The sequence below is a fragment of the Hevea brasiliensis genome, chromosome 5 (assembly GCF_030052815.1).
Source record: "Hevea brasiliensis isolate MT/VB/25A 57/8 chromosome 5, ASM3005281v1, whole genome shotgun sequence".
NCBI classification, from domain to species: Eukaryota; Viridiplantae; Streptophyta; class Magnoliopsida; order Malpighiales; family Euphorbiaceae; genus Hevea; species Hevea brasiliensis.
In genome coordinates, this window is record NC_079497.1 from 114,837,539 (window position 1) to 114,851,330 (window position 13,792).

General features: G+C 34.8%; 1 protein-coding gene across 2 annotated transcripts; it reads right to left on the reverse strand.

Moving 5' to 3' along the window:
* Nucleotides 1-7,668: 7,668 nt before the first annotated feature.
* Nucleotides 7,669-10,371, reverse strand: LOC131179992 (glutathione S-transferase L3-like). Of its 2 annotated transcripts, XM_058147561.1 has the most exons (10): nucleotides 10,208-10,371; nucleotides 10,040-10,123; nucleotides 9,833-9,893; nucleotides 9,673-9,759; nucleotides 9,130-9,228; nucleotides 8,920-9,022; nucleotides 8,761-8,837; nucleotides 8,489-8,596; nucleotides 7,959-8,039; nucleotides 7,669-7,876 (listed from the first exon to the last, which is right to left on the reverse strand). In XM_058147561.1, exons 1-10 carry the CDS (start codon nucleotides 10,219-10,221, stop codon nucleotides 7,868-7,870), a joined length of 723 nt encoding a protein of 240 aa, XP_058003544.1. In that variant the 5' UTR covers nucleotides 10,222-10,371; the 3' UTR covers nucleotides 7,669-7,867. The 2 variants fall into 2 exon arrangements, with proteins under 2 accessions (XP_058003544.1, XP_058003543.1); XM_058147560.1 differs by lacking the exon at nucleotides 7,669-7,876 and having other exon boundaries at nucleotides 7,947-8,039.
* Between the last annotated feature and the right edge of the window lie 3,421 nt (nucleotides 10,372-13,792).

A 13,792-nucleotide genomic window follows, 5' to 3' on the forward strand; every position in this document is an offset into this window, starting at 1 on the left:
GCTTTAAAGTTGGGTTAATGAATAGTTAGGCTTACTACGGGCCTCGGGGGCTTTAGGCTGGCCCAGGTCCTAGTGCCGGTCCGGCCCATAGGTTGGGTCGTGACAAATGTGGTATCAGAGCCTAGGCTCCAGATTCTTAGGGAATGTTTGTCTAAAGTGTTGGGAAGAGTCTACTATGAGTCACATGCGAAAAATAGGGTCCACATTCGTCTTGCATTGTCATCTTTGCTTCTAGTTTCTGCTTCATATAATTATGTATAAATATAAGTCTATAGAGCTGTGTAACATGTTGTTTTGAATATTGTGGGCTAATGCTGCTGAATTTCAGGAAAATGTGTAAATGCAGGAGAGCTGCCACTGCACCAGAACCAGATGTGCCTGACGAGGTGTCAGCACAGGATGAGGCAACTGCCCCGAGGAGACGGGTTAGGAGGCCTAGAGCTGCTCAAGTAGAAGAGCAGATGCCACCAGTTCAGGATCAGTCTTTTATGGCACAGGGTTCAATGGACCCAATGGCAGCTACTCTAGCTGGGTTGCAGAGAACCATCGATATGATGGCGTAGTATATGGTCCACCCTCCACAGCAGCAGTAGTCCATCGCACCAAGAGGGGAACCTTACAAACAGATAATCAATTTCAAAAAGTTGGTGCCTGGTACTTATGATGTGTCAGACGATGCATATTAGTTTTTGGATTCCTGCAGACAGACAGGAACAGAATTGCAGTTGACTGATAGAAGACTTATAGAGTGTATGCAGCATGTCATAGGGCCTATGCCTAGACAATGGATGAATGACTACATATTACCTCGGATGGAGGGTTTGTCGTGGACTCAGTTTGTGGAACTGTTCATCAACCGGTTTGTACCAAAAAGTTTCAGAGATCAAAAGCAGTGGGCCTTTGAGGCCTTAAGACAGAATAGCAGGTCTGTAGATGAATATGCTACAGAATTTCTGGAATTGAGCAGGTATGCCCCCACAGCAGTAGCTACAGAAACTATGAAGGTGAAGAGATTCCTAAAGGGGCTTGACAGGAGGTATGCAAACCTGGCCATGATGTCTGATCAGTCTTCTGATGTGGTAGTTGATCGAGCCAGACAGATAGAGATTAGCTATGCTGTGGATGACAGCGGAAGAGCAAAGGAAAACAGAGCAGAGGGTTCTTCAGGTGTTCCCCACTTAGGTGCTTCGGATAGTGGTGGCCAGAGTAATTATAGAGGAAGAAGTAGGAACAAGAAGAGTGGTTTTAGACACAAATCCCGAGGGTTCAGACCAGGGTATGGATCTAGCAGTGGTCACAGTTCGGGGTACAGCAGCCTGGTGCAGTTCAGGATCCTCCTTGGCACCTTGTGCACAGTGTGGAAGAGGACATTCAGGACCTTGTATGATGGGTTCAAGAGTCTGCTTCAGGTGTGGCCAACCAGGTCACTTTGCTAGGGAATGCCTCGTCTTCAGTGAGCCACATATGGGGTCACAGGGTTCTATTGCAAATGTTCCTCGTCAGTTGTATCCTGGTGCTTCTAGCATGGCAGGCAGTCAGTTCAGTGGCCAACAGGGCCAAGGATAAGGGGGACGAGGATTTGGAGGCAGATCAGGAGGTAGAAGTCAGTATCAGGAATCTGCCACTCAGGGTAGGGGTCAAGCTCGGGTTTTCACTCTCACCCACCAGGATGCTCAGGTTTCCAATGCAGTTGTGGCAGGTATTCTTCTAGTCTGTTCCAATGAGGGTCGTGTTTTGATAGATCCAGGTGCTGCGCACTCATTTGTCTCCCCTGTGTTTGCCATGAGATTAGGTAGAAACCCTACAACTTTAAAATGCCCTTTGTCTGTAGCTACCCCACTTAGTGACAACATAGATGTAGACATGGTTTTTCCAGGTAGCCTAGTAGTAGTGGATGGAAAGATCCTCCCAGCAGACTTGGTTCCTCTACCAGTAATAAATTTCGATGTAATTTTGGGGATGGATTGGTTGGCAACTCATTATGCCACTTTAGACTGTAGGAACAAAAAGGTGTATTTTCACATACCTGGTGTGGAAGAGTTTAGCTTTGATGGTGACAGGAGCGTGGCTCCATATAATTTGGTGTCAGCAATTAATGCTAGAAAAATGTTGAGGTGTGGATGTCAAGGGTATTTGGCATTGGTAAGAGATACATCTGTAGAAGGTGTCAATATGGAAAATATTCCTGTTGTCAGAGAATTCATGGATGTCTTCCCTGAGGAGCTTCCAGGGTTGCCACCAGAAAGAGAAATAGAGTTCTGCATTGATATTGTTCCGGGTACAAACCCCATATCAATGCCGCCTTATAGGATGGCACCAGCAGAATTGAAAGAGTTAAGGGAGCAACTACAGGAGCTTTTGGACAAGGGTTTTATACGTCCGAGCACTTCACCTTAGGCACTCCTATTCTATTTGTGAGAAAGAATGATGGGTCATTGAGGTTGTGTATTGACTATAGATAGCTGAACAAGGTGACTGTGAAGAACAAGTATCCACTTCCTCGGATCGATGATTTATTTGATCAGTTCCAAGGGGCTAGATTCTTTTCCAAGATAGACCTGTGATCAGGCTACCATCAGTTGAGAATCAGGAATGAGAATGTTTCCAAAATGGCATTCAGGACAAGATATGGTCATTATGAGTTCTTGTTGATGTCTTTTGGACTCACTAATGCACCAGCAGCCTTCATAGACTTGGTGAACCGGGTGTTCAAGCCATTTTTGGACCGTTTTGTCATCGTATTCATAGATGACATTTTAGTATACTCTCGGACTGAGGAAGAACACGTGTGGCACTTGAGAATGGTGTTGCAGATGTTGAGGGAGCACCAGCTATATGCCAAATTTTTAAAATGTGAATTTTGGCTAGAAAGCATCTCATTCTTGGGACACGTGATTTCTAGTGAAGGTATTCAAGTGGATCCCAAGAAAATTGAAGCTGTAACTGATTGGCTTAGGCCTACAACAGTCACTGAGGTGCGAAGTTTTCTGAGTCTAACTGGCTACTATAAGCATTTTGTGCAAGATTTTTCCAGGATAGCGGCTCCCCTAACTAAGTTAACTCGGAAGAGTGTTCCATTCATTTGGACAGATGACTGTGAGGAGAGTTTCCAGAAGCTTAAGGGATGTCTAACCACCGCCCCGGTGTTGACACTACCGATGAGTGGTGAAGGATATACCGTGTATTGTAATGCCTCCAGAGTTAGCTTAGGGTGTGTTTTGATGCAGAATGGAAAAGTAGTGGCTTATGCTTCAAGGCAGCTGAAGAGGCATGAGTAGAACTATCTCACCCATGATTTGGAAATGGCGGCTGCAGTCTTTGCACTAAAAATCTGGAGACACTACATGTATGGTGAAGTGTGCGAGATATACACTGACCATAAGAGTTTGAAGTACATCTTCTAACAGAGGGATTTAAACTTGAGACAGAGGAGATGGATGGAGCTTCTGAAGGACTATGATTGCACCATCCAGTACCACCCTAGGAAGGCCAATGTAGTAGCAGATGCTTTGAGCAGAAAATCTTTTGGTAGCTTGGCGCACATTTCAGCAGAAAAGAGACCGTTGATTCAGGAAGTACATGAGTTGATGGATCAAGGTTTAATCCTAGATCTTTCAGATGAGGGGGTATTGTTGGCTCATTTTTCAGTGAGGCCAGACTTGTGAGACAGAGTTAGAGTTTCCCAGCACAGAGACCAACAATTGATAAAAATCATAGAAAGAGTACAGCAGGGTGAAGGTGGTGAGTTTGGATTTGCTAATGATGGCGCCCTAGTGCAAGGTTCTAGGATATGTGTGCCTGATGTGGACAATCTCAGAAATGAAATCATGTGAGAGGGACACTATACACTGTACAATGTCCACCCAGGCTCCACCAAGATGTACCATGATGTGAAAGATAGCTATTGGTGGAATGGCATGAAGAGAGACATAGCAGATTTTGTGTCCAAGTGCTTGACTTGTCAGAAGGTGAAGTTTGAACACCAGAGACCGTCAGGGAAGCTGCAAGAGCTCCCTATCCCAGAATGGAAGTGGGAAATGATTACTATAGATTTTGTGACTGGGTTGCCTCGTACCACGCGAGGATATGATTCAATATGGATAATTATAGACCGCTTAACTAAATCAGCTTGCTTCTTGCCTGTGAATACTAAATATTCAGTGGCACAGTACGCCCGACTCTACATTTGAGAAATAGTCAGATTGCATGGAGTTTCTGCTTCCATAATATCTGACCGAGGGCCCCAGTTCACTTCTCGATTTTGGAGAAAGTTGCAGGAGGCACTTGGCACATAGTTGAACTTTAGTACTGCTTTCCACCCTCAGACAGACGGAAAGTCTGAAAGGACAATCCAAACACTGGAAGACATACTTCGCATGAGTGTTTTGGATTTTGGAGGTCTATGGGATGATCAACTAGCTTTGGTGGAGTTTGCCTACAACAACAGTTACCATTCCAGTATAGGGATGGCACCCTATGAGGCACTATATGGAAGAAAGTGTAGGTCTCCTCTGTGTTGGACGGAAATGGGAGAAGCGAAGGTGCATGATGTAGACCTAGTGCAGTACACTTCAGAGATAGTTCCTTTAATTAGGGAACGATTGAAAACAGCTTTCAGTAGGCAGAAGAGTTATGCAGACCCCAGACGGAGGGATGTGGAGTTTGCAGTAGGCGACTATATATTCTTGAAGGTTTCTCCAATGAAGGGAGTCTTGAGATTTGGAAAAAAGGGCAAGTTGGCACCTCGGTATATTGGACCTTTTGAGGTTACTGACAGAGTTGGAGCAGTTGCCTACCGGTTGGAGCTACCACCTAACATTTCTCATATTCATCCTGTGTTTCACATCTCCATGCTCAGGAAATACATTCATGATCCTTATCATGTACTACAACCGGATGTAATAGAGCTAAAAGAAAACTTGACGTTTGAGGAGCAACCTGTAGCCATAGTGGACTACCAAGTGAGCCAGCTAAGATCAAAACAGATCCTTATAGTTAAGGTTTTGTGGAGGAGCCAGTCAGTGGAAGAGTGCACCTGGGAGTCAGAACGGGACATACATAGCAAGTACCCTTATCTGTTCAATGTGTAATCCTGTACTTTATTCTGCCTTATGTAAAATTCGAGGACGAATTTTCTGTAAGGGGGGAAGAATATAACACCCCTAATTTTTAAATTTATTATTTTTGGACAAATATTAATATTTTAATTTTAATAAAATTTAGGAAATTATTTGAGATTTTTTGGAATTTAGAAATCGGGTTCTATTTTTCGAAAATATAAACTTTGATGATTTTTAAAAATTAATTTAAAGACCACATGGCAAAACTAAAAATATATTTGGAGTGTACAAATTTTTCTGAGTTTTCTAGAATTGTTTCTGAATTTTTGGGCCTCGTTTTCGGTCCCAAGTCAGAGTAAAAATTCAAAATTTTGTATCCTGAATCGGACTGGTCGAATCGAACCGGACCAGATCGGACCGGTCGAATCGGACCGGCTTCTTCCTTTTTTCTTCCTCCCCGCGTGCGTCCCGACCCCTCTCTCTTTCTCTCCTGTTTTCTTTCTCCTCCCTCCTCCCCTTGTCGCGCCGCCGCCTCCCCAGCCATCCCAGCTCGCCGGCGTGCCTCCCCAGCCACCTCCCCTCGCCGGCCGCCGCCTGGAATGCCGGCAAAAGTCGCACGAAGCGACGCGACGCGACGCGCAAGCGCTCCTTGGTGGGTTGAAAATGATGTTTTGAAAATGCTTTGCCTTCAAAAGCCTTACCTTGGCTCGAAAATGGTCCTCCCAAACATAGTGTTAGAGAAATGAACAAAAAAAGAAGGAAAATTGGAGAGAGCGTTTGTAGATTCTTACGCAGTAGCAACCATTGGTTGAAGCGAGTTCTGGAGTTGAGAAATAATGATAATGGGCGAAGGAAGTGGAAGTGATGAGATGATAAGTGAAGAATGAGGAATGCTCTTTATATAGAGATGCTGAGAGTTATAGTGATCTTTGCAGTGACGAAATGCCATGTGAGCAGTAAGAAACGCAGAGAGATAATGAATTTTATCAGCAAAATGGGACAATATGCATGTTTGTTTTTGTTTTTGCCAAACATAGAAATGTTAGTGCATTTGCTTTATATGGTTGTTTATTTTGAATTTAGTTCATTTTATTTTTATTTTATATATTTTATTATTGAATTAAATATTAATTTCACATAAATATTATATATTTAATAAGTTTTATGTTAAAGATATTTTTTTATTTATTTTTAAAAATATTTCTTAATTATTTTTTAAAATGTTTTTTATTTTATTTATTTATTTTAATATAACTTTGTTTTGGATTCATTCAAAATAAAATTATTTTTTATAAAAAAAAATTAATGATAACATAATTTTACAACTAATTTTATAAAATTTTTATAGAATGGTATTTTTTTTTCCCTTAAAGTGATTAATTACAAAAAAAAAAATTATTAACTTAAAAAAATTACTTTACTAAAAAAACACATAATATTTTTTTCAAAATTTAACAGATAAATTACATGTGGAAAATTTTATTAAAAAATTATTAATATAAAAATTATATTTACCAATAAGTTACTCACAAAATATAGTAGGTTCTCATTAATTATAGATAATAGTACTAATATATTAAAATTTTCGATAAAGTTTTATAATTTTAATTAAAATTATAAATTTTAAATGTGATATGTTATATCTTATTAATTATTTTCTTTAACTAATATTTTGCTTTATAGTATTATTATAAAAATATTAAATGCGCTTTTTCTTTGCTATTTTTTTTAAGTTGGTAAAATTTTTATAATTATTTAATTAATTGATAAAAATATTATTATTTTATAAAAATAATCTGAAGTGAGTGGTAAAATTATATTAAATTATCATATTTTCTGCAATATCTTTAAATTTTTTCTATAAAATTTTATAATTTTAATTAAAAATATTAAATATATATACCTTATTTGGTTTGTTTATAATTAATATTTTTATAATATTACTAAAAAAAATTTTTTTTTTTAGTAAATAAATTTTAAGTTATTAAATTTTTTTTATAATTAATCATTTTATAAAAATTTCACAAGATAAATTGTAAAAATATGTTAAATTAAATTATTTTTATAATAAAGTAATATTACCTTATATGAAATTGAGCAGCCATGGAAGAGAGCAGGAGTAATATTTTGTCCTTTTGGGCAAAAGAATTCAGCAGCCAAGACATTCTAGGAACTTTCTTCTATAATTGTTTTTTCCCAAGATGCATTTTCTACTAATTTTTTTACTCTTCCAGGAATCAGGCATGCTTCCCGACCAATAAGCTTGTAATTCATTCATTTTTCATCGTTTTTGATATTGGAAATAAATGTTATGAGGATGCAGAAAATACAGAGTTGTTGAACATTTTTACTCTTGTATAAATCCAATATTTGGTTGTTGAACATTTTAAGAAACTCACAGAAAGGGCCAATGGCTAACAATAGCATACAATGGCTCTTTAATGCAACTGTCAAGGAGCTTCCATCACCATTGGAGGAACCCATGCATGTATTATTCATTCTCAGTGCTCCTAGACTAAAGAATCTTGAATAACAAGCATCAAAGATTAAGAGTTTAATACAGTAATCTTCAATCAAAAGTAAATGCAACAACAGTAACGCCTAAACATATCATTAAATAAGTATCATCTTTATTTATGCGCTCGAGGCACATACTGGCAAACCATTCAACAATACATTACTAACATGAGTTTGATCCTTGCAAAACCAATAATACGAAAAATATTTTTATTCAACCAAGATATATTATGTAGGAGACATTAAGTCTCTTGTTCAGTCTCTTCGTAAAACCACCATTGCCAAGAGCATTACTGAGCCTGCAAATAAGGAAACACATAGAAGTTGTCAGCTATTTTGTTGCAACTCCCATGAATTATCATAGTAAAATTATGCACTCACCAGAAAGCGCTTCTTGAATATTTCAACAATCTCTTTTGGATCTAATTTTGTCTGCTTGTAAGCTGCAATATTGTTTATCTCCTACACAAGGATTTTATAAAAGGGAAAGTTACAAATTAACAATTTAAAACTCAGAATCAACACCAGTTCATTTCCAAAATCCTTGATGAAGACAGGAATCAAGGAATGCTTGAAAATTTAGTTCTAACAATAAGTTGTGCAACAGTAAATGATTGTTCAAAAGCTTAAGACAACAAGAAACCACGATAATAGCTTGATTAAACTCAGATAAGGCAATGGTCCAGAACACTGAGTTACAAGGGCGTCTTTCAACCAGAGGAAGAAGACGAAGATTGTGTGCATGTAAGGAGGGGAAAGCTTGCCAAGGGAGAGGAAATGGAAAAGTGAGGGAACTAGAAAACTAGAAGATCTTAAAATTGCATCACATAGGGGAATAAAATGGTTTAAACACAATATCTTAAGACACAAACAGAAAGGCCAAGTCATCAAGGAAAAGAAATAGCTCATACCTCAATCCAAGCTGCAAGTTTAGGCCTGCCAGCAGTGATATCATATTTGAATACCTCTGATAAAAATACATGGAATCTTTCAACAAAGGGAATATAGGCTATATCCACCTGAAGAACACAAAATTTAACCAAAGTCAAGCAGAATGCTCAAAAATAATGTGTTATGCAATAGTTTAACTGTGACACTCATTTCCAAATTGCAAACTAAAAGATCAATAATTAATATGTTAGATAGGAAAAAATATCAACATAAAATTGAGAATGAAACTTACCAAACTGAATTGGCCAAGCAAGAATGGCGCAACATCAAATTTATGAAGAGCATTTTCCAAGTAATCAAAAGCGGGACCTAAACCAATTTAGTGACTTTAGTTAGCACATTTTATCCGTTGAAAGCTATCCATATAACCTCAGTAAGTTTCAAAACTGACCAGCTTCTTTTGCTGGATCTCCCTTAAATGAAGTAAACACAATTTTGTTGAAAGTATCAGTGTAGGCAAATAACTCTTCAGCAAACTCTTTTTTAGCAGCATCCTACAGTAATTTACAGCATTAATTTAGTCCAACTTCACACACAAACATAAGCAGAAAGAGAGTATGGCCTTTTATCACAGATGCAAACAGAAATATGTACATCTTACATCAGGGAAAAGAGATGGCCCTTCAAAGTTGCTATCAAGGTATTTAATCAAATCAAGACTCTCGCCAATGATTTTGCCGTTGTGTTCCAAAGATGGCACCTATAAAAAAAAGAAAGATTTCATCATCAACTAAGAAAACAAGGAACAGCTTCTTATCCTATCAACAAAAGTATGCAATTAGTACACAAGAAAAATGCAGTGTACCGAAATAGCAAGAATTTTTTACGCAGATACAAAAGCTTTTTAAGTCCAAAAACAATGACAAATTCCAGGACAATATCTTTCAGGGCACAATGGGTTTGGTTTGAAAATGGATGCTGATTCTCGTTCAAAGTTCATTTTTGGATAATCGAATATAATTTAATGGTATCCTTAAAAATATATTTAGAAACAGTATAATTTTACCTACAATAAAGCAGTTGAAATATTACTAGAAAAAAAAAAAAAAGACTCACATGCCAAGCAAGAAAATGAATTGCAGTTCAACTTACATAAATTCATGAAAAAGAAAATATATGACTTCTACAAATTAACTATACCGACCTTATTGGTGGGGTAAACTTTCTCTCCATACCAAGCAGGCCTACTGTCAAGGTTGAGAGGAATTATCTTGATCTTGTCTTGTAAACCCTGCACCCCACATAGTTACATAAAGAAGAAATCTTTAAAACGACAACATAATGGAGAAAAGAGATTAAGCAACCTTATAGTTCCTGGTGATCCACACTCGCTGTGCAAATGGACATCTGTAGGCGGTATACAGCCTTCAAGTGAAGGGGAAAGAAAGAAATATCAGTAAATATATAAACAAAAATAAATGAGACTCCTGTAACATAAAAATTTGAGATTAACAATAAACGTAGACAGAGAAGACAGACGGGTTTGATTAAAGAAAGAAAAAGAAGAAAACCTTATGGTTCCATCGAAGAGTGGAGGTTGCTCAGCAGCGGGTTCCAGCACTGGAGGCAATATCTCAGGCACGCTCTTATCCAAACTAAGGGGAAGAAAGAAAGAAAGAAATTTAGAAGAAAATCAACAAGAAGAAGAAAAATTGTAGAGAAAGTTTGGAGATTCTTACGCAGTAGCAGCCATTGGTTGAAGCGAGTTCTTCAGTGGAGAAACGATAATGGATGAAGGTATTGGGAGTGTTGAGATGGTAAGTGCAGAATGAGGAATGCTCTTTATATAGAGATGTTGAGAGTTATAGTGATCTTAGCAGTGACGACATGCCAGGTGAGCAACGAGTAAGATACACAGAAATAGAAAATGAGACAGCCAGAGAGGAGACTGAATTTTATCTGAAAAGTGGGATGAGTACATGTTTGTTCAAGTGCTTTCTATTTTTTGGGTGGAAACAACGAGCCCAAAGGCTAAGAAAACAAACTACGCAACCACATTCCTAGAATAGGCAGTGCCAACAGCATCGTGAGCGAGCCACAGGCGGAAGAGCAATCTGATGCGTTCCCAGAGGAAAGCTCGAGGCAAAATTTGCCATCCAATCTGCAGAGAAATTAGCTTCTCTATACACATGCTGAATTCTGACATCCCAATCCATCTCAAGAAATCTCTTGACTTCCTTGACCAGAGCATAAACCATAGTATGCAACTCAATCCTTCCCTGCAAAATAACCACTGCAATTTCATTATAGCACTCAACCATGATCTGAGTTATTCCCATCGCTTTGGCTAATTTCAAACCTTTCCCAGATTTCCGCAGCCAGAATAGAGCAACGACCTAAGTTGGAAACAAAACCTCTGCAGCAATTTCCCACAAAATCCCGCATAAGACCCCCTGCTGACGCTTCTCCAGTGTTCTCTCTTCTCGACCCACCGGTATTGAGCTTGTTAAATCCATGATCAGGGTCCCTCCAAGACACCGACGTCTCAGCCCGAGGAAGGGACAGTGAGCCATTCCTGGAACATTTAAAATTCACGAGGTCGTTCCTTCTTAATTTCAATTGCATCCCTTCTGTAACCTTCAAATTGGGATCAAAATAATGTCCCACAAAATTGGGATCAACCAAACCCAACAAAAATCCCCGAGCTTGATGGCAGTGACTAAGAACATGCAAAATGTCTTCCACTTCCACCATAACAGTCATCACAGAGGGAAGGGAGAGCAATACGCCGCAGTGCAATTGCGTTTTCTATAGTTGAATATTTTGATTATTGATATTTGCATGAATTGAATTGAACTCTTGAGCATAAATTTTCAATTTCCAATTCGATTAGCCCAGTTAAAATTGAACGTAACCTGTGGAGGAGGATGATGATGATGATACAATAACGGCCTTTTATGATTTTTTAAATTCATACAAAGTAATTATTACAAAATATGAGATGATTTTATATCATTTTATAATGAAATTTCTATAAGATGATAAATTTTCCTTAAACACAAAAAAGACATTTAACAGAAAAGGTAAATTTTTTTTACTAAAAAAAATACATATAATATTTTTAAAAAAAATTTAATAGATAAGTTATATAGGACAAATATTGTTAAAAAATTATAAATATAAAATTATATTTACTTATTAATAATATAAAAATAATTAATATATTAAAGTTTTATAAATTTAATAATTTAAATTAAAATTTTATATTTTAAATATAATATATTATATCTTACTCAATTATTATCTTTAACTAATATTTCATGTTTTTTTTTTACAAATTCTTATAATTAATTATTAGAAATTATAAAATATATCTATATATATATATATATATGTATGTATAATTATTTAGTATTTTTTTAAGTTGAAAAAAATTAAATTTTTGATTAAGTGGTATCTTATGTTATGCGTCAATGGCAAAGAAAACTTTTTACCTTAACACCATTAAACTAATTAACATGATATAATTATTTAATATATAAAAAAGTAAGAAAGTCTACGATTAAATTTGATAATAATAAATTGTTCTCTATTTTAATTAAGTAAAAAGTGATATAAAAATTTATTATCATTTAATAAATCATTAATTTTTAATTGGTTAAATTGATTTCTCATTTACATCTAAATTAAAAAAATTAAAATTTTATTTAGGTGCTTATATATTTAATTAAAATTCCAGTATTTAATTTTATCATATGCCTTTTTATCAAATTTCAAAATTTTATCATAGCATAATTAAATTCAAATTGCTCTGTGTATTTTTTATATATTTGAAATTCAAATTTAAGTGAAAACAAAAAAAAATATACTAATAGAATAAAATTCTCTACTTCTAGGAAAAATTTTAATATTTTGAAACAATTTTTAAATTTTTGAATATTATTTATCAATATTCTTGTGATTCATTAAACTCATTTTAATACCAATGTATACTGTAATTGCAATTAATTTTAATGGTAATTTTCTTTTTATAAATTTTTAAAAAAATTATTTAATGTAGATATTATCTAATTTTTAATTAATTGTACTTTTTTAATTTGATTATCTAATATAGATAATAATACTATTATTTGGCACTTTTAAATTATTATACTTAATGTTACAATTGATTTTTTTTTTTCATTTCATGAATTATGTAAATTAATATTTCCAAAACTCAATTGCTTAAAATTACATAATATATTCAATATTAATTTATAATTTAAGATAATTACAAATATTAAATATTATTGTTGTTTTTTTTATATAACTAATGAAAACTACATTTCATTACCATTAGAAATACAACAGCATTTTTTAATTTTGTTTTATTTGAATTATTTAAAATAAAAAAAAAATTACTGTGTGTTGTTATTGAAATCAATTAAATTAAATATAAACAAATATTATTTTTATCTTTTAACGTAATAAAATTTAGAAAATTAAAGTAACATTAATTATATTTCTTTATAAAAAATATTATGTTCCTCTTCTAACATAATTAATGAACTTTAACAAATTAAAAATAACATTAAATATATTATTTATTTGTAAAAAAAATTAAATATAAAAGTCATTATTTTAATTAATACTAAAATAATATATAATAAAACCCATTTCTACCACAGGAGCAAGGTTATTACTTTTTTACCAGTGCTTTGTATTTACAAAATTGTAACAGGATCAATTTTTCCTTTTATTATGCGCAAAATTGCAAGATACTTATTTTTAATTTACCTTGAATTAACAATGCAGTTTTGTTGGAAACTCTAAAATAACAAGTTTTTTTAATTATTTTTTAATATAGAATTTATTTGATATTATTATTAAAATTTTTGTTAAACATATATTTTAAATATATTAATTAAAAAACATTAAAATTTAAATTTAATATATTACAATTGACTTTAGTCTTCTAATAATTATGCAGTTATTACTATCAACCAAGGAATTCTGAAGACTTACAGCAGCCAGGCCATCCTAGGAAGAACTTTCTGTTATACTTGTTTTAGGCTGTTGTTTCCAAGATGTTTCTGTATTTTTCTTTCTTTCTTCATGTATAATCATTGATGGAATCAGGCATGCTTCCCAACCAACAGCATAAAAATGTCTCTTTTATGCAACTGTCAAGGTGCTTTCATCACCATTGGAGGAACCCATGCACATATTATTCATTCTCAGTGCTCCTAAACTAAAGAATCTTCAATAACAACCATGAAAGATTAAAAGTTTACTACATTAATGTTTGATCAAAGTAAATGAAACAACAGTAACGTAAAAACATA